Source organism: Tenrec ecaudatus, chromosome 12, assembly GCF_050624435.1.
Source record: "Tenrec ecaudatus isolate mTenEca1 chromosome 12, mTenEca1.hap1, whole genome shotgun sequence".
NCBI lineage: Eukaryota > Metazoa > Chordata > Mammalia > Afrosoricida > Tenrecidae > Tenrec > Tenrec ecaudatus.
The window spans coordinates 121,990,829-122,013,134 of NC_134541.1; the positions used below are offsets into that span (position 1 = coordinate 121,990,829).

General features: G+C 42.4%; 1 protein-coding gene across 1 annotated transcript in view; it reads left to right on the forward strand.

Moving 5' to 3' along the window:
• HS3ST4 (heparan sulfate-glucosamine 3-sulfotransferase 4) overlaps positions 1–19,758 on the forward strand; it is a 493,682-nt gene extending 473,924 nt beyond the window's left edge. Inside the window, exon 2 of the mRNA XM_075528403.1 lies at positions 19,122–19,758. Coding sequence (XP_075384518.1) covers positions 19,122–19,758 — 637 coding nt within the window. The remainder of the gene's footprint in view (positions 1–19,121) is intronic.
• Positions 19,759–22,306: the final 2,548 nt, after the last annotated feature.

The following is a 22,306-nucleotide window of genomic DNA, read 5'->3' on the forward strand; positions in this document are numbered from 1 at the left end:
TGCATAGTGCCAGATTCTATTCTCATGACACTAATCCTACTGAAGTTTTATTGGGATCATTAAAATCTCCATTGTAGGTGGTGGAACTAAGGCACAAGATGTCAAATAATATGCACCACACAATTTTCAAGTAATAAAATGGTTATCTGAATTCTGGCTGTTGGCTACAGGCTCCATGATCTTCATCACCATGCTACACAGCCTTTCTCCCAGTGAATGAAGATTTTAAAACTCTTCTCTATGTGGATAATGGCATGTTCGGAAGCAAAACTGACAGAAATAAGGAATGGAAGTATAAGAGACTAGAAATGACAGTCTTTGACTAAACCAGAGGAATGATAGAGCAATGAGAACAACAACAACAAAGGCAATAGATAACACTACTGAGGTCATGATGCGTCAAATTGACTAAATGGCAGTGAGTTTGGTTGGAGATTTTGGATATACTACAGCATAAGCAGGGAAATGAAGAATCAATAATAGCTCGTAGGCTTTGGACTGAGAAACCAGGTAGACGATAGCATCCTTTCCTGGAGTTAGGAAGACCGTGGATAAGGAAACTTAGGTTAGAGGAAGAAAAGGCAATGGGAAGTAGGGGAGAATCTACTGTGTATACTTCTGTGTCTCCCTGCCTTTTTCCCACTTTCTTTCCTTCTTGCCTGCCTATCTGCCTACATTTCTTCCAACTCCCATTTTTCCTTCCTCCTTTATTCTCTCTTTATTCCCAGCCTCTCTCCTCACTTCTACTCTTCCTGTCATCTTTTCCTCCTTTATTTCTCTCATCGTTCAACAAACAGGTTCAACAACACCTGTTTGATAGCAGGACTGTATGAGATGGGGATATAGAAGTCTCCTGAGCAGCAAACCTGTCTTCTTTTTTTGAAAAGGCAATGCACAAGAAAGTGAACAAATGAGCATAATTAATATATTTACAAGAGAATTACAGATAAAATGAGCCCTGTGAAGTAACGAAACAGACAGCTCTGGAGTGTGATATGTACAGTGGAATTCTTGAGGTATTCTCTGAGGAGGTAACATTAGGACTGAGAATTGCAGTGTGAGAAGGAGCTGATATTGTGGTACTGGGAAGGAGGAAGGCAAGTGAATGTGTGTGTGTGTGTGTGTGTTAGCATACGTGCATACTTCCATTCTTCCATTTCTGTGTATGTGTTTATGCCTGTGAATGAAGTCAGCTGGCAAAGTTGAAAATAACAGAGAGAAAAGGAGGCATGAGAGAGGGACTCTAGAGAGGACAGGTGTTTTCCTTGCATTGCCTATGTGTACGTTTGTGGATCTCGCTCTAGGTCTGTGCTGGTTCTCTATCCTATCGTCATGCCCCCATCTGTTCTGGGATCAGATTGATTGGTTAGAAAATCTGCTTAGTATTTTATGTACACCAAGCTGTGAAAGTGAAGTCTAAACACAGGCACAGTGGGCTTTACTAGTTAATATATGGTTCTGTTTTACCGCCATGACGCTACATCTTGTTGTAGAGATGAGACTTACTGCAAGCTCAATGAAGACGTGGAAGGCTTCAGCCTGGGAACTCTGTGGGAGAGGCTGCCCTTCCTTTTGAATGAGCGTAGGGAAAGGGGACCTTGGGAACTGAGCTCCGGAGAGCACACTTTCTCTTCAACACTGTGCCTCAGTTGACATCACACACTACTGCTGGTGTGTGCTGATGTGCCCAAGCACCTTCACGCCCTGCCCAATCTTACCTGTCCATCCACCTGATACTTCTGTTATGAATCTCTCAGTTTTAATTAATTGTGATATGTGCCTGTGTGTAACATATAGCAAATAATAGCATTTCAGCCATCTCTGCATGGACAGTTTAGTGGCATTGATTCCACTCTTCAAGTTATGCAGTCATTCTCACGATCATTTTCCAAAGCACCCCACTACCAGGAGCATCCATTCCACGTACCCTAAGAAAGGCTCCTCCTTCTCCCTCCCTCCCATCCCTCAAACCAACTAATAATTTTGAGGTTTTATATATTAGCTTATTTCATACAAACATATAGCAATTATTCTCATTTCATAGAAATCATGCAGTAGTTACCCTTAGGTGACTTATTTCACTCAGCATGTTTTCTAGAGATGTTGTGGCATACATCAGTATCTAATTTATCTTCATGGCTGAGTAATAGTCCATTGTATCTGTGAATCACATTTTTTATCCATTCAGATGATGGTAATTTAACAAACACTGCTACTAGGGCTGAAGTTCATATATGAATGGGTTCATTCCAAACCAATATGTGTCTACCATCAATGGATGGCTGCTGACAAGTTCTCTCAGTATTACAGGTTTTTTCGTAGTCTTGTTAGAGTACCTTCAAAAGACAAGTCCAATTAAACAGTGCCTTCCAAGGGGGTCTGCTGGGCCAGTTAAATTCAAGACCAGAAAGTTAGTTCAAAGGATTATCATTGTTTAGTGGGATTCAAAGGAGAAAATGCTTATAGATTTTTCTCCAAGGATATAAGACAACAATAGGGGCTTATCATGAAGACGTTTTAAGAAAAATGAAAACTACATTGGCTAAAACAAAGATGGTCGAGAAAGTTGCACTAAAAACTCCCCCCCCACCCCCACGCCCACCCCACCCCCATCACAACAATGCACCTGCAAGTTCTTCAAAGTCACGAAGGACTTTCCTTCTGGGACTTCAACAGCATCCACCCCGCAGTCTTGAACTTGCCCCTTCAGATTCTCTCTCGTTCTCAAACCTCAGCAAATAGTTCAGAGAAACATGAGCAGGGTTTCTCCAGATTGCCAAAGCGGCCATTCTGATATGGTGGAAATAGAAGGATCCAGACTTCGTCACGGAAGGATTAGGAAGATGAAACCACCACTTCCCATGTGGACAGATCTGGATGGAGGATATGCAACACAGTAGCTTCACATTTTTTTATATTTTGGTTGAATCCGTTTTTCTACAAGCTTTTAGCAATATTTTCCCCTTACCCTGATATACCTAAGGGTGGGATTTCTGGATGGCATGTTGCCTCACTCATTCTTATTCAACCACGAGTGGATCATAACAATCCTTTCACCAAAACAACCCCCCCCCCCAAAAGAAGCCATCATCTGCTTTGACCAAATATTATCTGTCCAGATGGGTTAGATCATAAAGAGAAAACATGTACATATTTTTGTTTATCAAAAAGCAGATGTTTATGTTAAAGAAGCGCACGAGGTAAAAAAAATAAACTGATCTTATCAGCAGGACTTAGCCTTCTCTAAGAATCCAGGTTGACAACTGACTGTGAATCTTGGAGCAATGATGAATCCTGGCCCGGAGCAGTTAATTCCTGTCGGGCTCTGTGCTGAGTGCACCAGGGGTTCCAGACAGTTTGACCCTCATCAAACGTACTGTGGATTCAGTTTTGCTTGTTTCCCCTCCCCCTTTAAGCTATGAAGAAACTGAGGCCCTGATGATAAAATAAGTTTCCTTGAAATGAAACGGGAGGCGAAGAGCCCTGGAGTACAGTGCAGCCTTGCCAAGAGGCGCCCTTCTCCTGCCACTGTCTGTTAAGTCATGGACACAGGGTCTCGTGTGCAGACGTGCTGACACCGCCATAATCATCACTTAATTGTTGCACCTGCCCTCAGGAACCCTGAGCCCGAGGGAGGAACATACAATAAAATAGCTCATAGAAATTGGCACGTGAGGTTCTGCAGCAGGGCACTCTTGGAATGAGTATAAATAAAGCATCAGAGAGGATGCTCAGGGTAGAGTCCCCAGCTAGTAAGCAGGTGAGTGTGTCTCATTATCTGGCTCATTCAAAATCAGAGGGAGCCTTGACTTAGAACCTCCAGGCTGCTGTGAGCCAATCATCTCCAACAGGAAAAAAAGAGTGGAGGGAGACTTGCTTGTACGAGGGCTGAGGGCACTTGATATGAGTTGTAGGCTTGCCGATCTATACGCTTGGAATTACTGCACAATACCCCTATGACCCTGCAAATACAAAACCTTGACTGTAGGGGCATTCCTCATTTTATTGTGCTTTGATTTGTTACACCTCCCAGAGGCCACGTTTTTTTTAATAAATTAAAGATTTGTGGGACCTTTGTGCCAAGAAAATATGTCCACGCCATTTTCCCAGTAGCTCATGCCCATTTCATGGATCTGAGTCATATTTTGGTAGTTATCGAATTATTCGAAACTTGTTCATAGTCCTATTGCAACACTATAGACAACAGCATATTGTAAAGATAATTGTTATATGGACTGCAAGATACTCCCAGGAAATCAACGATTGAGGTTGTCAAGAACTTCTTCTTGCTTGGATCCTCAATCAGTGCTCATGGCAGCAGGAGGCTGGAGGTCAGACGATGCATTGGCTGCAGTAAATCTGCTGCACAAGACCTCTTGACGGTGTTGACAACCAGGAGGTCACGTCGAGGACTGAGGTCCCCCTGCCCCAGGCCAGGTATTTTCAACCACCTCAAATGCATGTGAACTTTGGACATTGAATAAGGAAAACTGAAGAAAAAGCCATTCATGTATTTGAATTCTGGTGCTGGCAGAAAACCACGGACTGCCAAAAGAACCAACAGATCTGTCTTGGAAATGTCTTTAGAAACGAAGATGGTGGGACTTTTGCTCACCTAGTTGGACGTTATTCGGAGAGACTGGTTCCTGGAAAAGGATGTCATTCTTGAGAAAGTAGAGGGGCAGCCCCAAAGAAGATTGGCAACAGGAGGGATTGATACCGTGGCTGCCACATGGGCTCAAACATAAGGACAATGGTGAGGAGGACGCAAGACCAGGCTGTGTGTCCTTCTGTTGTCCATAGGGTCACTCCGCAGCGCAACAGCCTTGATGGCTGCTAACACCAACAACACATGCACCCAGAAGCCGAACAATCCCTACGGCTCATTTTATTGCAGTGATTTAGAACTGAACCCGCAACCTCGCTGAGATAGGCCTCCAAAATAAACCAATAACAATCTCCTATAAACACCCACACACCTGCAAACATACACACGGCAGCTTTTTAAAAATGTAGATGCCCCGTTGACCCCATCAGACATTTATTTTAACGGTTGTTGGATACATAGTTCCTTTCTGTCCACGTTTGCTTTCTACATTCAACCATTGGATACAGTTAACTTCTACTGTAGTATGCTGGTCTACTGATGTTAAAAATGAGGATCACACACGAGTAGGTCAGGCAGTCGGGGAGAAAGAGGATGTGTACTGTTTGTGTGGTGTGAAGCATAGCCCCAGAGATTGGCCAAGCTCTGCCTTGCAATGAGTTCTTGGATAACACGAGGTGACAAAAATATATTTTAGTGAGTCACTGGGTTGTATATAAATCTGAGAGGCTAGTTTCTGTGACTTAGAACCTTTTTTTTTTTCATGGGTGGCTATGTTAGGTAAGCAGTAATACTCATTTAGGGTCAAACTTTGTATGCATTCAAAGCTTGGACAGTGAATAAGGAAGATAGAAGAGAAATTGATACATTCCAACTGTGATGTTGGAAAAGAATATGGAATATACCCTGAACTGCCAGACGAAATATAAGAATTCTCTTTATAATTGATGATGGTGGGACATTGGCTGTCTTACTTTATCACCAAAGACCTGTCACTAGGAACAGACATCCTATCTGTTAGAGGGGCAACAGAAACAAGATCAACCCTCAGTGATAGAAAGTGACATAATCAACACAACAACGGACTTAGGCCAATGATCATGAAGATGGCTTCGAACCGATCCATGTTTACTTCTGTTCTATATCATCACCATGGTGATATACCTACTCTATGACAACAAATAACAATAATTCTTTCCGCATCCAGCAGATATCTCTTTTTTAAATTTGCTAATGCTACATCACACTAGCAGTGGAAATAAGAGAGAACACACATCCGTACTTTTTCTGTGTCAAAGCCCGAAAACCACACTCGATTCTATGCCGTCTAGAGCAATACCACAGGGCAGAGAGAAGTGGCCCATGGGCTTCTGAGACAATAAATCTTTATGGGAAAATAAAAAATAGAACACCTCATCTTTCTCCTGCTGAGTCGCTTATGGTTTCTAACTGCTGATCTCACAGCTATCAGTCTGATGCATAACCCACCCCACAGCCTTCTCTGTGTTGGAGTACTTAATATATTTACTTATAAATGGATTGGAGATAGTCTCCCTGTTTGATAGGTGATATAATTGATATCAAAAGCATGAAATGAGTTGCTCAAAGTGAGTATGGTTGAATGATTGGATTCCGAAGCTAAACACTTGTCATATGTCTTTGGTCAGGATGATGAATTTGGCAAGCCTCTGAGGGAGGCGATTGTGGACTCTGGAATTAACTTGGCCCTCAATCAGCAATTCCCAATTTGGAACCAATGGACCTCGACAAATTCTAGAACATAAGCATCCCAAACCAAGCATGCTGCCATCAAGTTCATTCCCACTCACAGCAGCCCCCTAGGGTTTCCTCAAGCCACTTTTATTATTTTAGAAAATTCTAGCTTCTTGAGGGCAATAGCTTGCCCTTCATTTTATTTTCCAGTATCAGCAGAGTTATAGCACACCATAGTTGCCCAATGAAATACCTTTTTGTTGCTGCTGTTTTGGCTAAAGGTTGTATCAGTACAGTAACTTTGTATTCTTCATTGAAAATGCATTCATAAAGTATAGTACCTATTTTTGATATAAGAATAAATACATAAGTATTCATTCATCATTATTTGAATAAGTGAAATTGGCTCCAGAATTTAGGGCCCATGAAAGAACCAAGAGATCAATATGTAAATCAGTTAAGAACATTGTGGTGAAGAGAGGCATTCCCATCACCTCCCACAGGCAGTTCCACTATGAGTCAGAGCTAACTCGACAGCATCTGAGAACAACCGAACAGCTAAGAGCAGTTGGACACATTTGTGGCACTTCAGTCCTAGTTTGGTCTTCAGAGAAGGTACCGCGTGTGCTGAATCTGCCATGACGTTTCTCTTCCCAAAGAGATATTATGTGCGACTGGCTTCTGATCATTCAAGGAGTGAAAAACATTTTTGATTGAGGAAAAGCTGCGACGGCCCCATCGCCCTAGTTTAGAAGGACAGAACTACCTTTAAAGAGTGGTGAGTCAGCTTTCTATACAGCAGGAAATGACCTGAAAATAGTCCTTCTCTCTTTCCATTTTGATTTGTCATGCATATTGTCTCTGGGCACAAAGTAAAAGAAAGTCGTCTCATGGTGTCTACTGGGTCTTTCTTTTCTGGCTTTTGGAAATAAGCCCCATCCAAATGTGAGTCAAGGCACAAGATGAGCTCAGAGGAGGATGATGGGTAATGAGAATCATGTTCCAAGTAATTCTCCCCTCAACTACTCAGAGTAGAGTACATTCTCTTATTTTTCCTCTTATTTTCTCTCTCTCTCTTTTCCTATGTTTCTCTTCCACCATGTACCACTGTCTTTTCAAGGAATGCAATGTCAATTTTCCCTAATCCTTTTTAAACAAATCATTTTATTGGGGGCTCTTACAGCTCTTATCACAAACCTTTGTTGCCATCATTATTTTCAAAACATTTTCTTTCTACTTGAGCCCTTGGTATCAGCTTATTTCCCCCACTCTCCCTCCCTCATGAACCCTTGATAATTTGTAAATTATTTATTTCATGTCTTACACTGACTGCTATCTCCCTTCAACCACTTTTCTGTGATTCATACCCCTGAGAGGTGGTTATATATTGATCATTGTGATCAGCTCCTGTATTAGTCTGGGTATTTTAGAGAAACAAATCCACAGCAACTCATGTACAAGAGAGAGTTTTATAGAAAGGGTAAGTGCACATCAAGAAAACATTCCAAGCAAGTGCTGCCCAAACTCACAAGTCCAACATTAACCCATATGTCCAACACCAATCCACAAATTCCTCCTCCATCTCACAAAACACACACAATGACACTGACTGCAAAAGGAAAGCTGAATCAGTGAATGTGTAAGCATCTCAGCACTGGTAGGGGACTCCATGCAGCTGCTCCAGCACCCAGGACTGCATTGGATTAGGTCCATTTGAGTTCTCCTCAGGGATGTCTTGCAAGAAGTGAGCCTTGCCAGCTGAAGCAGGGAACTGGCTAAGGCAGCTGCACCCTGGTCGGACAACTATCACAAAGCAAGACACCAAGCACTAGAAAGGCGAGGCTCACCAAGCCGTTTATCTGTCCACCCTTCAGTTAACCCCACATGTGTTTATTGGCCAGGTTAGCACAATAAACTACCTCAGTTCCTCCTGTACCCCCCCACCTTCCCCTTACCATCCTGTTATTGCTACTCTCATTATTGGTCCTGAGGGGTATATTTGCTCTGGATTCCCTGCATTTACAGCTCTTATCTGTACCGGTGGACATGCTCTGGTCTAGCTGCATTTGTCAATCTTCTAATTTTGAGCTAACTGTTGTACTGGCCTGACAAGAAATTTAAAACAAGCAAGCAAAGGGGGGAAAAAGCAAAAACACTGAGACCTGGGTTGGCTTGTTGTCACCCGAAGTTTGTTTTCCAATACCAGTTGTTATGAAGGCAATTCTGATTCTGATGACCCCGGGGTCATCAGAATGACCTCTAAAGAGTTTTCAATGGTGGATGCTTCAGAAGTAAATCCCCAGGCCTTTCTTCAGCTATACCTCTGAGTAGACTCAATACTCCAACCTTTTGGTTAAAAGCTGAGCGTGTTCATCATTTTCACCACTCAGGGACCCTACAGTTTATTATTGACTTTTTAAAATTTTGAATGAATTTCTACTCTTTTAAGTTATTTAAATTTTGTGTCTTCAAACCCCTCTCCTTCTCTTCCACTTCTTCCTTGTCCATTTTCCATTTTTAAAAAAAATTTCTCACCCTTCTCCTTTCTAATCTCCTTCATTCTTCACTTCCCCTCTTTTCCCTCCTTTCCCACTTGTGTCCTATGCTTTCCTTTCACCTTCCTCTTTCTCAATGATGTCCAGAAAAAGGCTGAATTTCATCAGACACCGTTCTGTTTGAGAGGATCTGCAGTTCTTAGAGAAACCACCAATTACTTTACATAGTGAAGTACTTAAAGAACTGACGGGCGTCCCTGCTTTACTGTCAACCTATCTATACCCAATATCAGATCTGTAATACTCATTGCCACCGAGTCTGTTCTGGCTCATAATGACCTTAGAGGATGTAGTGAAAGTGTTCCTTTGAGTTTCCAGGCTAATCAATAAATCTTTATGAGGACAGACAGGCTCCGTAGCAACTGGTGGGTTTGAACTACCAACCTTGCAGTTATTTGGCCCAACTCTGAACTCCCAGTGCTACCAGGGCTCCTTCAATGAATAATAAATGCCCATTCATACTTAATATAATAAATTAAGGGATAGATGTTAACACAGCCTTTTAGTGTACAGCAATGTAAGGCCTTTGGAGGGAGTCTTTTTCTTAGAAGTGTGATTTAGAAAGTTAGTTATTAGGCGAAAGGGCCAGTTTAGGAGCCTTCACTTCCCAGTTCATGTCCCAGCTCATGTTGCCTATCTTGGACCCAGACAATGTAATGTGGTTTCAAAATATATCAAGGGTTTGGGGGGTATTTTGGTTTATTTGTTTGTTTTTCCCCTCTTGGATTCAAGATTTGGGTTTAAAAAGCACAAGGCAAGGTCCCAGCCACGTGCCCTTGGACAGGGCTCATTATGTTAATTGATCCTTAACTTCTACATGTCTACAATGGGTTCAGTAAAATGTATTGCACTTTTGAGGTTTAACCAGTTTATCATGAAAATTCCTTGCTCGTGCTTGGCAAGTAGCAGGTGCTCAATTGAATTTCAAGTAAGTGTCTTTCTTCAATCCAGATGAAATGGCCCCATCGCATGCCCTTGCTCTAACCACCATTCTCTTGGGTTACAGTTCATCAGGAGGGCTCAGAAAATATTGCTAATTTATGCACCATTTGTTCCACTACATAATGCATTTGGGGAACTGTAAGGTTCCCATGTAACTAATTCAGGCAAGTCAAAGGCAAGATCTTCCACTGACCCTTCCAGGAAGAATGGGCACTTCATATCTCTATGGGTGATTACTTTCTCCCTGGGCATTCATGACAATATCCATTTGATTCAATTGAGAAAGCCCCAGAGAGCAATATCACACATTAAATGATGAAGCTTTATCTGGAGAGAATTTCTGGTGATTCTGGCCTATGTTTCTGTAACTTTCGGGAGTATGTCTGTGAAAGCCCATGTTTACAGCACATATATGTTTCTTTTTCAAGTTTCATCTTTGTCACTTACTAGCAGAGTGACCTTGACCAAAACATGTAACTGGCATGAGCCAATGTTTCTGGTTGCTTATGCACTGGCAGGCATTAACTCAGCTATTGGGCTATTTGATCCAAACACACCTGGGATGAAATCTTGAGTCTGCCTCTGGTTGTTTTGTGCAAACTAATCAATCACACCAGGTCTTAGTTACGTGGGGATAATAATAGTGGTCAGTATTGGGATTAATAGTAGTATCTTTTTAATAAAACTATTTTGAAAATTAACTGCCAGCCATTAATTAACTGCTAGCACCTACTAGGTATACTTATCTTATCCTCCCCAAAGCCAGTGAGAAATATATTACTATGATGACGCCCATTTTCCAGATAACAACACTGGACATAAATCACGTGGGTTAAGTCAGTTTGCCATGAGTCACTCAGGTGGTATATAGACTTAAACTCAGTCGTTCTAGATCAGAGTCCACGTAGGTTTTAGACATCTAGGGAGCACTCACGGAGTGGAGGTTCTTACTCTGTGACGCATGGCGACTCCTTTGCCCTTGGTCCCTAGGACGTCTTCAGAGGCTGACCTGCATTCAAATGGAGTTTGTGCTTCACCTAGTGCCACGGCCCCTGGGGGCTGGGGGGGGGGGGGGAGTGAGCTGTTAGTGTCTCATAAACATTTGAGTCTGTGAGAGTAGCTGTGTGAGCTTGTGGCAGAATTCTCGCTTCAGGACTGTGATCGCGCTGATGTCACGGTTGCTCCGAGCACCCAAGATACTGTTAATGAGCTGTTCCAAGGCCAGATGTAGTGTTTTCTCACCATATGGTCTACCCTGAAGTGCATGTTCTTTCAGACAGGGATAGAATGGGACTCCGGCAGCGACAGAAAGCCTACTTAGAGGCACCATGGCCATCCTCCAGACTTCTCCAATTCACCTGACTTCCAAGAATCATTTATTTATTTGCATGTCAGTCACTTGTTCCTCCCATAGCCACAAAGAATTTCTGAATGTCTCCTCTATGGCTAGTACTGTGCTACACCCTGGAGATATAATGATAGAGCTTTGCTCATGCCTTCAAGGAGCTGACCATTCAAAAGACACTTGCTGCCATTGAGTCAGTACTGACTCATCGCGACCCCCTGTGGCTTTCCAAGACTGTAAGTGTTTACGGGAATAGAAAGCCTTTGTTCTGAGAAGCTGCTAGTGGTTCCAAACTGCCAACCATGTGGATCATAGCCCAACATGTAACCAATACAGCACCAGGGCTCCCACTAAGTACATGGAAACAATACTATGTCATTATACAGAGTTCTATGACACAAGTAAATATTAAGGCCTCTAGGAATATAAAAAGTGACAATCTTGATAATACACATTTAAAAAATTGTTTTCACACCTAGTTTAACAATTACCTTATACAAATATGTAACCAACCCAGACCCACTGCTTTAAAATCAATTTAGGTCATAGTGACCCTACAGAACAGAGTAAAACAGCTTCGTTGAGTTTCCAAGACTGTAATCTTTACAGAAGCTGACTGCCTCATCTTTCTCCCATGGAGTTGCTGGGGGGGTTGAATGGCTGCCCCATTGTCAGCAGCCAAATGCTTATCCCGCTGTGCCACCAAGGTCCCTTATTTTACTAAAGAACTCCCAAGATAGGCAGGGGCATCTAGTCTTCCACTAGTAATCGTCAAAAGGGGGGAGATGTTTCTTCTCCCTACTGCTTGGCAGGTGGAATGTGAGTGCTTAATGTAAATGTACACCTACCTGTATCAACCTGTCATAGTCTGGAAGGCCCACTACAACCTGTTTACTGTGAGTGATCTTGTTAATATTTGAAATACCAGAGACCTAGTGTCCGGCACTATCGCAACATGCAAGTCATCACAGTAGGAGAAACTTACAGAGGAGTGGTGGCCCCCAAATCAAGAAATCACATTTAACACTTAATGAGTAACTCAGGACAACAATCATGTAGTGATCCCCGACAGCTCTCTTTTTCTTACCCTGCCTCCCATTCATCCTTAAACATCTTGTTCTACTTTAAAAATAGGTATCCACCATTTCAGTACGTTTTATCATATCATTCGCTCCCATGGCCATGCCCACGAAGTCCACTGTACATGGTTAAGAGGCAGTTGTACTAAAAGAACAAGAGAATACTGCACGGTTTAAATTCACGAAAGCAAGTGTCAAGGTGACATCCTCTCAGCTTACTTATCCAAACTGTCAGCTGAGCTGCAGAGAAGCTGCAATCTATGAAGATGAAAGAAGCATCAAGAATGGAAGAAAGCCTGCTCGCAATTTGCAGATGATGCAGCCTTGCTGGCCGAAATAAAGAGGACTAGAAGCACTTGCTGATGAAGATCAAGGATTGTAGACTTCAGCAGGAATTACACCTTCCTGTGAATACGACCCAAATCCTTACAACTGGACTAGTAGATAACTTGATAAATGAAGAAGATTGAACTGGTCAAGGATTTTATCTTGCTTGTGTTCACAATCAGCGCTCATAGAAGCAGCAGTCAAGAGATCAAAACACGCCTTGTATTCTTCACAAGACCTGTTTAAAGTGTTGAAAAGCAAAGATGTAACTTTGAGCAATAAAGCAGGCCTAACACAAGCCATGGTATGTTCGGTTGCCTCATACACCTAGGAAAGTTGGGCATTCAGTAAAGAGGACTGAAGAAGAATCGGTGTCTTTGAATTATGGTGCGGTGAAGAGTATTGAAATCACCATGGACTGCCACAGCAACAAACTTGGAAGAAGTACAAGCAGAATGCTCTTTAGAGGCAAGCATGGGGAGACTTCATCTCACATACTTTGGCCATGTTGTCAGGAGAGACCAGTCCTTCGAGAAGGACATCGTGCGTGGTAAAGTAGAGGGGCCGTGAGAAAGAGCAAGGTTTGCTGCAACATTGGCCTCAAACATAAGAACAATTGTGAGGATGGGGCATGGAAGGATGGCGGTTTCTACTCTGTAGAGTCTGAGCAGTTACTAAATATTTTGTTATTGGCAAAATACGCTGAGCTTGTCATACCACACTCGTTGTATCTTAACCTAGTGTGATGGTCTTTGCCTCTAATTCAGGAACTCTTCTGAATTATTCAGTTTAATATTCCATCTGCAACAGTACGAAAGTCACGTTCCCCTCTTCTTTCCCAGGACACCATCACCTCCTTCCTTTCTTTCCCCATCATTGAATTAGAAACACACACACTGCACCGTAGGTTGGGTACCATTTCATCCCCGATGTTTCATATGGAAACCTTGCTATCCGTAAAGCTCTTGACTTAGCTGAAGTAAAGGAGATGGATTTGGACGAGGCTTAATGTAAAGAAAAGCCTTAAGGTATAAGAAGTAAACAGCAAAGAATGGATGAGAAGAAAAGCCTCAGCTGCTCCGACGCTGAATAAAAATGCAACACAAAGAAGCCAAAACACCTTGCAGAGGCTCAACACTGGTGAGGCCATCTAAAACAAGCTATCTTCAAGTGAGTTTCTTTATCAATGTTTATTTAATGTTCTATCATATCCCATGACTTCCCTAATTAAATCCAAGGGAACTCAGACATCCAACTGAAATAAAAGTGGAACCTCAGTATCTTTCCTAAGCAAAGACTGTTCCTCACCAATTTCCAGATCAGGAAGTCCAGAGGATAATATTGACTGGAAACAAAATAGACTGTGTTCTTGGACGATCCCTTAATTCTTATGTGGTTCAGTGTGTCCATTTGGCGAATGTAAATAATGTTCCTTGCCCTTCACCCTTTATGGATGAAATCATAAAAAGTATGGCATCAGTTGGGCACTCTCCTGTGTGATGCCAACATTCTGTGCTTGACTACTACCCTAAAGGTTGGTGGTTTGAACACACCCAGTGGTAGGATGCTTTCATAAAGATTACAACAAGAAAATCCTATAGAGCAGTTCCGCTTTATGACACGTGCGGTCTCTAGGGATGCAAATTGACTCGCCAACAATGAGCTTGGGGCCCTGGTACTGTAGTATTTTAACAAGGAGTCATGGTGATGTAGTGGTTGAGTACTGTCCTGTCAGTTAAACTCACCATTTGCTCCTTGTGAGGAGCCACCTGGCGATTTGCTCCTAGAAAATGTATAACCTAGGACACCCGACTCTGCCACATGGGGTCACCATGAGTCAGAATCAACTCCAGAGCACACAAGTCCTCCAACTAATCATTTTCTATTTGACTGCCGTCAGTCTTCATCATACCTTTGGGCGGGACAGACTCCCATTAAACCCATTTTTCAAGTCAAAATATAAATGCGGCTTATCAGTGGCGAAGTGATTGTTTGCAGGTGATACCAGTGTAATCCGGACTCTTAATTCCCACAATTTAAAGGCTGTGTTCTTTAACTCAGATGCTCCAAATGAGGCAGATCTGGTCAAGGGAAAGCAAGCGCACACACAGAGAACCAAAAAGGAGCAAAATAGCTCAATGCCACTGAGTCGGTTATGACTTGTAGCTACACTGTTGGACAGGGTAGAACCACCCCTTTGGGTTTCTAAGACTGTAATTTTCTTTCAGGAGTCAAAAAAAGAGGCTCATGGAGTCTCTGATGGTTTAAAATGCTGGCTTGGTGGTTAACAGCTCAATGTGTAACCACTATACCACCAGGGCTTCACATACATAGAGAGAGACTCAAAGTGTCAGAGACTATGTCAACCTAATGCAAGCCTGATGATCGATGACCGGAGCTATTGCTTTGATCAGAAAGTCTATGCTGCCCCACCACTGTACTCTAACACTATCTAATGCTAAGTGAATTTTTTTGCACCAGGCAAATTCTTCTTGCCTGATAAAAATGCTTGCATAGAAAACTGAAAACTCAGTACAAATTAATTATTGGCAGAACATGTGAAGTAGATATAAAAGAAGTTGTTATTTTTCCACATACAAGATAGTAAATGCATTTAATTATAGTAGGAGAAGCTAAGGGATCTTCACCTGGATTAAGTTTTATTAACTGAGACAATGAGAAACATGTCATCATAACAGAGCAGTCTTCTGTGATCCTAAATGTACCACTTTGGTGCAGGTTTGAAAGTGAACACTTAATGGGGCACACGGTGGCCAGATGGTCTGCTGTATCAACAGGTATTGAACAGGTTTATTGTCCATTAACTTTGGTCTACATATGCCTGTAGCAATTTGGCTGTATAATAGGATCCTGGCCATTGTTTTATCACTGATAGTTTCCCCACATTTGGAGTTGGGGAACAAATGCTATTAAATCTGTTGAGTTCCGTGAATTTACAAAATGGGACAAGACCACGCTAACGATAAATATAGAGCGAGGGAAGGTGTGAGGAAGCAAGCTTCGCCAGAGGAACACTGGCTCAGCAGATCACCTCAGAAGAAGAGAAAGCTCCTGTGCAGTGAGCCAGACCTGTCTGAAATGCTCTTACTCTGTTGTTTTCTTCTCCACTTAAATATTGAGAGAAGTTTTACTATTTTACAAATGAGAATACTAAGGTCTGAGGATGACTCAACTTGCAGAGGTCAATTTGCAAGTTTGTCTGTTTTCTATGCTATTCCCTTCCCTATCCCTGGACGTCAGTATCCTCATTTGAACAACAATTTCCTGAGCTGGAGGCCAGTTCAAAGGTCAGGGATTTATTTTATTTGTTTTCAAAGCCACACAAAGAAAAAAAAATCATTGCCATCAGTGCATTTCTGACTCACACTGACCATATTGGGCAGAGCAGACCCCCTCTCATGGGTTTCCACGGGTGTAGATTTTTACAAGAGCTTAAAGGCTCGTTTTTTCCCTTCACATAGGTTCGAACTGCCAACCTTTTGGTAAGCAGCCCAACTTGTAACTCACTAAACCATCAGGGAGATCATAGCTATTTGAAGCATTGTAGTTCACAAGATCTCTACCTCCAGGTCTTTGCACAATTCATTGTCCTGCTTTGTCATCTCTAGACACTTTTAAATTTTCTGTTCAGCTGTTATACGTCATCATTTCTTTCATTAGCTTTGGTTACTCTAATTTCAAGAAAAATCCAGGGGCTCTTCTCACATCCACTTGGTGCTTTTCTTTCTTTCCTGCCTTTTGAATGACCTGTTGCTTTCTTCATGTATGATAGCTTTAATGTCATTCTAAGATCCATCTCATCTTTGAATATTAGTGCCATATGCATCAAGTCTTTTCTTGAAATTGTCTGAAAATCCAGGTGGGATATACTCCAGGTCATACTTTGGCTTTCATGGATTTGTTTTAATTTTCTTCAGCTTCAATTTGAACTTGCATATGAGCAGTTTATACTCCTTTCCAAAGTTGGACCCTGACCTTGTTCTGACTAATGGTATTGGCTTTCTCTATTGCCCTTTCAATTGAAATTATTAATTTGATCCCTACGCATTATATCTGGTGAGGTCTGAATGTAGAGTTGCCAATTATGCTGTTGAAAAAAAGGGTGTTTCCAATGAGTAAATTATTGGTTGTGCAAAATTCTATAGTGCAATCCATATCTGGAATGCTGGAATTGAATGATGTAGGAAGCACCAAGAGAAGATGGAAGGAATACACGGGAACATTGTATCAAAATAACTGGTCAACTTTCAACATTTTTGAAGTAGCATAGAATAAAGGCCTGGCAGAAATCCAGATTTTTGTCCACTCCAAAGAAAGGTGACCCAATGGAGTGCACTAATTAGCTAACAATATCATTAATATCACAGGCAAGTAAAATTTTGTTAAAGATACTTCAAAAATGATTGTAGCAGTATATCAAGAAAAATTCAAACAAACCCAGAGAAGACATGATGCCATGATACTTCACTGCTGATGTCAGGTGGATGTTGGCTGAAAGCAAAGCCTACCAGAAAGAGGTTCATTGTACTCTATTTCCTGTCCACTACTATTTGACTGTGTGAGTCAAAACAAGCACCAGATAACATCGAAAAGAATGGGAATTCCAGAACACTAAATTGTGCTCATTCAATATCTATACATAGACTAAAAGGCAGTATGAACTAGCCCTCAACATAAAGAACACAAAAATGATGACTACTGGAACAATAGAGAAAAGATTGTCAACCTCAAGGATTTCATTTTACTTGGATGCACAATCAGCTCTCCTGGAAGCAGCATTCAAGAAATCAACAACATATTATACTGTGAAAATTCGTTTCAAAAGATCCCTTTAAACTAAGACGCTACAGACGTCACTGTGAGGACTCAAGTGTGCCTAACCCACACAGTGGTCCTATCTTTCTTTCTTTCTTTCTTTCTTTCTTTCTTTTGTTCTTTCTATCTTTCTTTTTACCATACATCTTTGAGAATATCCTTTATTTTACATTTTAGAAAATAGTGCATGGAAAATATAAGAATTATTCCTTATGGAATTGAACAAAATTTCAGAAGTGGCTCCACCTGCTCAGATACACTTTCTAGCATTCTTCTTTTTTTTATCTTTGTTTTTATTGTAGGCTATAAGATTTTCTTTTTTTTAAATCATTTTATTGGGGGCTCGTACAATTCTTATCACAATCCATACATCCATCCATTGTGTCAAGCACATTTGTACATTTGTTGCCATCATCATTCTCAAAACATTTGCCTTCTACTTGAGCCCTTAATATTGGTTCTTCATTCCCCCCCCCTCCCTTCCCACTCTTCCTTCCCTCATGAACCCTTCATAAAAGTGGAGATGCCTGGAGGGTGGAGGGAATGTGGGGGTGGAAAGGGGGAGCTGATTACAAGAATCTACGCATAGCCTCCTCCCTGGGGGATGGACAGCAGAGAAGAGGGCAGGGGGAGATGTCAGACAGTGTAATACAGTGATCTTTTCAATGCTCTCATATGCATGCAAAAGCTGGTTGGTGAATTAGAAAGACTAAAAAATATTAGAGGCCATTGAATGAGCGTGCTGATAAAGACTACTGAACGCAGCACGAACTGCCAGAAGAAGAACAGGCAGGATGTGCCCTGGGAGCGAGGAACGTGAGACTTCATGTCATATATGTTGGACATGTCATCAGGAGGGGCCCGTTTCTGGAGGAAGAATGTGTGTTTGGTAAAGCAGAAAGTCACAGACAAAGATCTTTCACAAGACAGATGGACACAGTGCTCTGCAGTCACGCGCTCAAACAAAGCAATGCCCGGGATGCGAGGCATCCTTCTGTTGTGTGCAGGGTCACCGCCAATTGGAACCAGTTGATGGCACCTAGCCGCATCAACAATAAGATCTCTTTGTCTCTGGTGCAGAGTCGCTGCTTGGCTGCTGCCTTGTAAAAGCAATGACAGTGCACAAGTGAATGAGGATTGCCATGCCCCAATGACAGCTGATTGATGAAAGTGAAATCTCCTTTCCTTCTCATCTGGGAAGAACACAAACCATTCCGAGCGGTATCATCCCAAACGAGACTCAGGCAGTGGTTTTCCATCTTCTGGACTGGTTCATCTTTGAGATCACACATTTTCTGAAATCCAGTACAACAGTAATACTCATCATTTGCTTAATTGATTCCTCGCACCACATGCCAGATTCTATGCTAAATGTTGTGCTGCGGTGTGAAGTAGGGCCTATCATTATCTTCATTTCAGAAATTACACAATTAAAGAGAAAGTAGGAACATGTCAAAATCCATCGTAAATGGTAAGGGGTCGAGCTCTGGTTTAAACATATGTGATTCCCAAGAGTGAGTGCCCAAACCTCTAGTTGCTTTTTATAATATTAAAAGGGTCAGAACTGTCATCTGGATATAGAATGAGGGAGAATTTATGAATGTTTTTAATTCATTTCACTATTAGGTTGCTTCTATACAACGTTCTTTGCCAAACAAAGCACTTCAATATTTCTGGATAGGACTAACCACGCTCCTCTCTCTTTTTCCCTCTTCCAGAAATGTGATGCCTAAGACTGTGGATGGCCAGATAACCATGGAGAAGACGCCAAGTTATTTTGTGACAAATGAAGCTCCTAAGCGCATCCACTCTATGGCTAAGGACATCAAACTGATTGTCGTCGTGCGAAACCCGGTGACCAGGGCCATCTCTGACTACACGCAGACACTGTCAAAGAAACCTGAGATTCCCACCTTCGAGGTGCTGGCCTTCAAAAACAGGACCCTGGGGTTGATCGATGCCTCCTGGAGTGCTATCCGGATAGGGATCTATGCCTTGCACCTGGAAAACTGGCTTCAGTATTTCCCTCTTTCTCAGATTCTCTTTGTCAGTGGTGAGAGACTCATCGTGGACCCTGCAGGGGAAATGGCCAAAGTACAGGATTTTCTAGGGCTCAAGCGTGTTGTGACTGACAAACACTTCTATTTCAACAAAACCAAGGGTTTTCCTTGCCTCAAGAAGCCAGAAGACAGCAGTGCCCCGAGGTGCTTAGGCAAGAGCAAAGGTCGGACTCATCCCCGCATAGACCCAGATGTGATCCACAGACTTCGGAAATTCTACAAACCCTTCAACATGATGTTTTACCAAATGACTGGTCAAGATTTTCAGTGGGAACAGGAAGAGAGTGACAAATGAGCCTAGAGCCGAAAAGGCAAGGCTAGTGAATAACTACGGAGGCTTCTTACCTGAATCCTGTAACTCCTCAGGGTCTGTAGCCTCAGCCTTGCTGGAGTGCCAAGTGCATCTCCTCCCTCGCCCAGCAGGGTTGCCTCCAACATTGTTGGTTTAGGAAAAGGGGTGGATCCCATGGCATCCCTACAGAAGAACTAACTAGGTCTGGCTTGACAACGGCATCTGGTTAACCAGATGGCCGCCAGAGCACGCTGATCAATTTTGTCTTCTGCTAGGTAACAGTCTACAGACAATAAATAGTTGTCAAGGTCAGAGAGAGTGCAATGAATGTTTTTTGGAGGGCTAGAGGAAGGTCTGATTGGTGGGAACTCTCCCTTTGAGTTGGGAAGCTAGGGTTCTAGCCCTGGACCTGGTACAGGCTCCTTCTGTATAAACCTCTCCTTTAACATCTCTCCAGAAAACTATTTGTGGCTAAGTGTTGTAGGATCCCTGGGAAGCAAGATCTCCCTCTCAGGTGGCTCTAGCCTTCTTAAACTCCTCATCCCACACCTCCTTGACTGGCCCCATCTCCTCAATATGAAGGCGAAGGCATGCACGGTCTTCACCCCAAACAAACAAATAGGGTCACAAGTGAGTCTTATTTATAAGGGCCCTCTATGGAGGTTGGGTCTCTTTTCTTCATAAATATCCAGGGTTTTGAGATGTTTAACACATGCCCAAGTGTTGACCGGATCCACAAGTCTGATTTAAGAGTGTAGGATTGCAACTGACCCCTGAGGTTGACAAGTGATGAGGGTTCAAGAAGAAAGGCAGCTCTTCTTACCTTATGGTTGGACTCTTTACCTCCTGACCCCACCCTACCCCCGAGCACCATGATTCTGAGTCATGCAGTTTGAGTGGGTTCTGTTCCTTAGGGTCCCCAGAGAGGGACAGGGACCAGGGATTTGGCATGTTTCTTGACCTGAATAATCCTTAGCAACCCAATGGGGAGGGGAGCAGTTACCGTTTTGCAGCCCCCTCTATTTGCCTCACCCATACCCTTTCACGGTCATGTCATGCTACATTTGCCCTATTTTGAGATGGCATGTATAGGGGACAAGGCAAGAAGGCCGCCTCCATCGTCAGATCCAGGTTGTGAAGATTGTGGGCAGAACAGGAACTTCTGCAGACACCCCTCTCCAGGGCCGCCACACAGTGTCCCTTCCCATCACTTTGATTAGAATCAGATGAAAATGCCTCATTTGACATAAAGCACTTGTTCACAGTCTCGCAAACGAGGCATTGTTCTGGTAAAATTGGAAATATGTATGAGTGGGGGAGTTAAAATTGTTCAGCTGTTATTAAACTGTCATTTCTCCTGCTAAATGAAAATCGTGTTGTTATAAAGCTTAATGCAACCTGATTAATGGACTCTGATGGTGTGTTTGTGTCAGTCCCCTCTACCTCGACACCACCCTCCCCTCTATAGCTGGGAGTACACTTTCTGGGATGGCCCAAAGGACCACAATTAAAGACCCTCAGAGCCAGAAGACTACAGGGCAGAATGTGTCTTGAAACAGTACAAAGAAAACAGGTTCCATTTTCCTTATCTTAATCAATCTTGGTAAGGAATAAACTTATGGGGCAGGTTGAGGGACAACCTTATAAATCAAAACTGCTTCTGGCTAAGAGAGTTGTCGCTGAAAAGCAACGGCTTCACTACCAAAGCGAAGTAAGAGATGTATCAAACCACACATGCACACACATGCATATAATGCGTTATAGATACACGCAGTGCTTTCTAATTCTCTCGCTTCTTTATGCTTTTGTGGAAGTTACCTAAAAGGGAGGATTTCTCCAGCATTTTTGCCTCCTTGGAGAAACATGGTCTTCTTTGTATTTCAATGACAACTAGCTAAGGAGTGTCATGATAACTTCATGACCCAAAGGAACATTTAGGGATAGAAAAATGTGTTAAAGATATTTTCTACTTCCTAAGAATGGCTATTCCTATTACGTGCTGCCATCCTGAGTGGACATAACTTGCCTCAATCATTTGGTCACATTTTCCATCTCCCAGGCTGTCTGCTAAAGAACAGAACACCAAGACCTTGCTCTGATTCAAGTGAAGCTAGTAGGCCTGTGTCCTGAGAAACAGACTAGATGTCACATCAACAGGACAAGCAAATTTATATTTTTTAAGGGTGGTTTGCTAAATGGTTAACCTATCATTTTCCTCTTGGCAGTAAAAGTGATGAGCTCCACTTAAATAATTGATAGACTCTTGCATATAGAAGTAGACTGAAAGTCTTTGTAGAAAGAGAGCAGAAGTCTAAGCCTTGCCAGCTTAAGCAGGTTTCTTGTTAAGTGTCTGTTTGGCGATATGGTTGAACTCTCTTGGTTCTAAAAAGGAATGGAAACTTAACATGTTTAAGTTCTATTTTCTGCAATATCTTCACTAGCTTGATCCTTGCGGTTCTGCAAGTGAGCCACTAAGCCGTGTCCCCTTCTTCAGAGAGAAAACTTGACAAAGGAATTAATTTCTATCCAGAAAATCTATGTCAACGTGCTA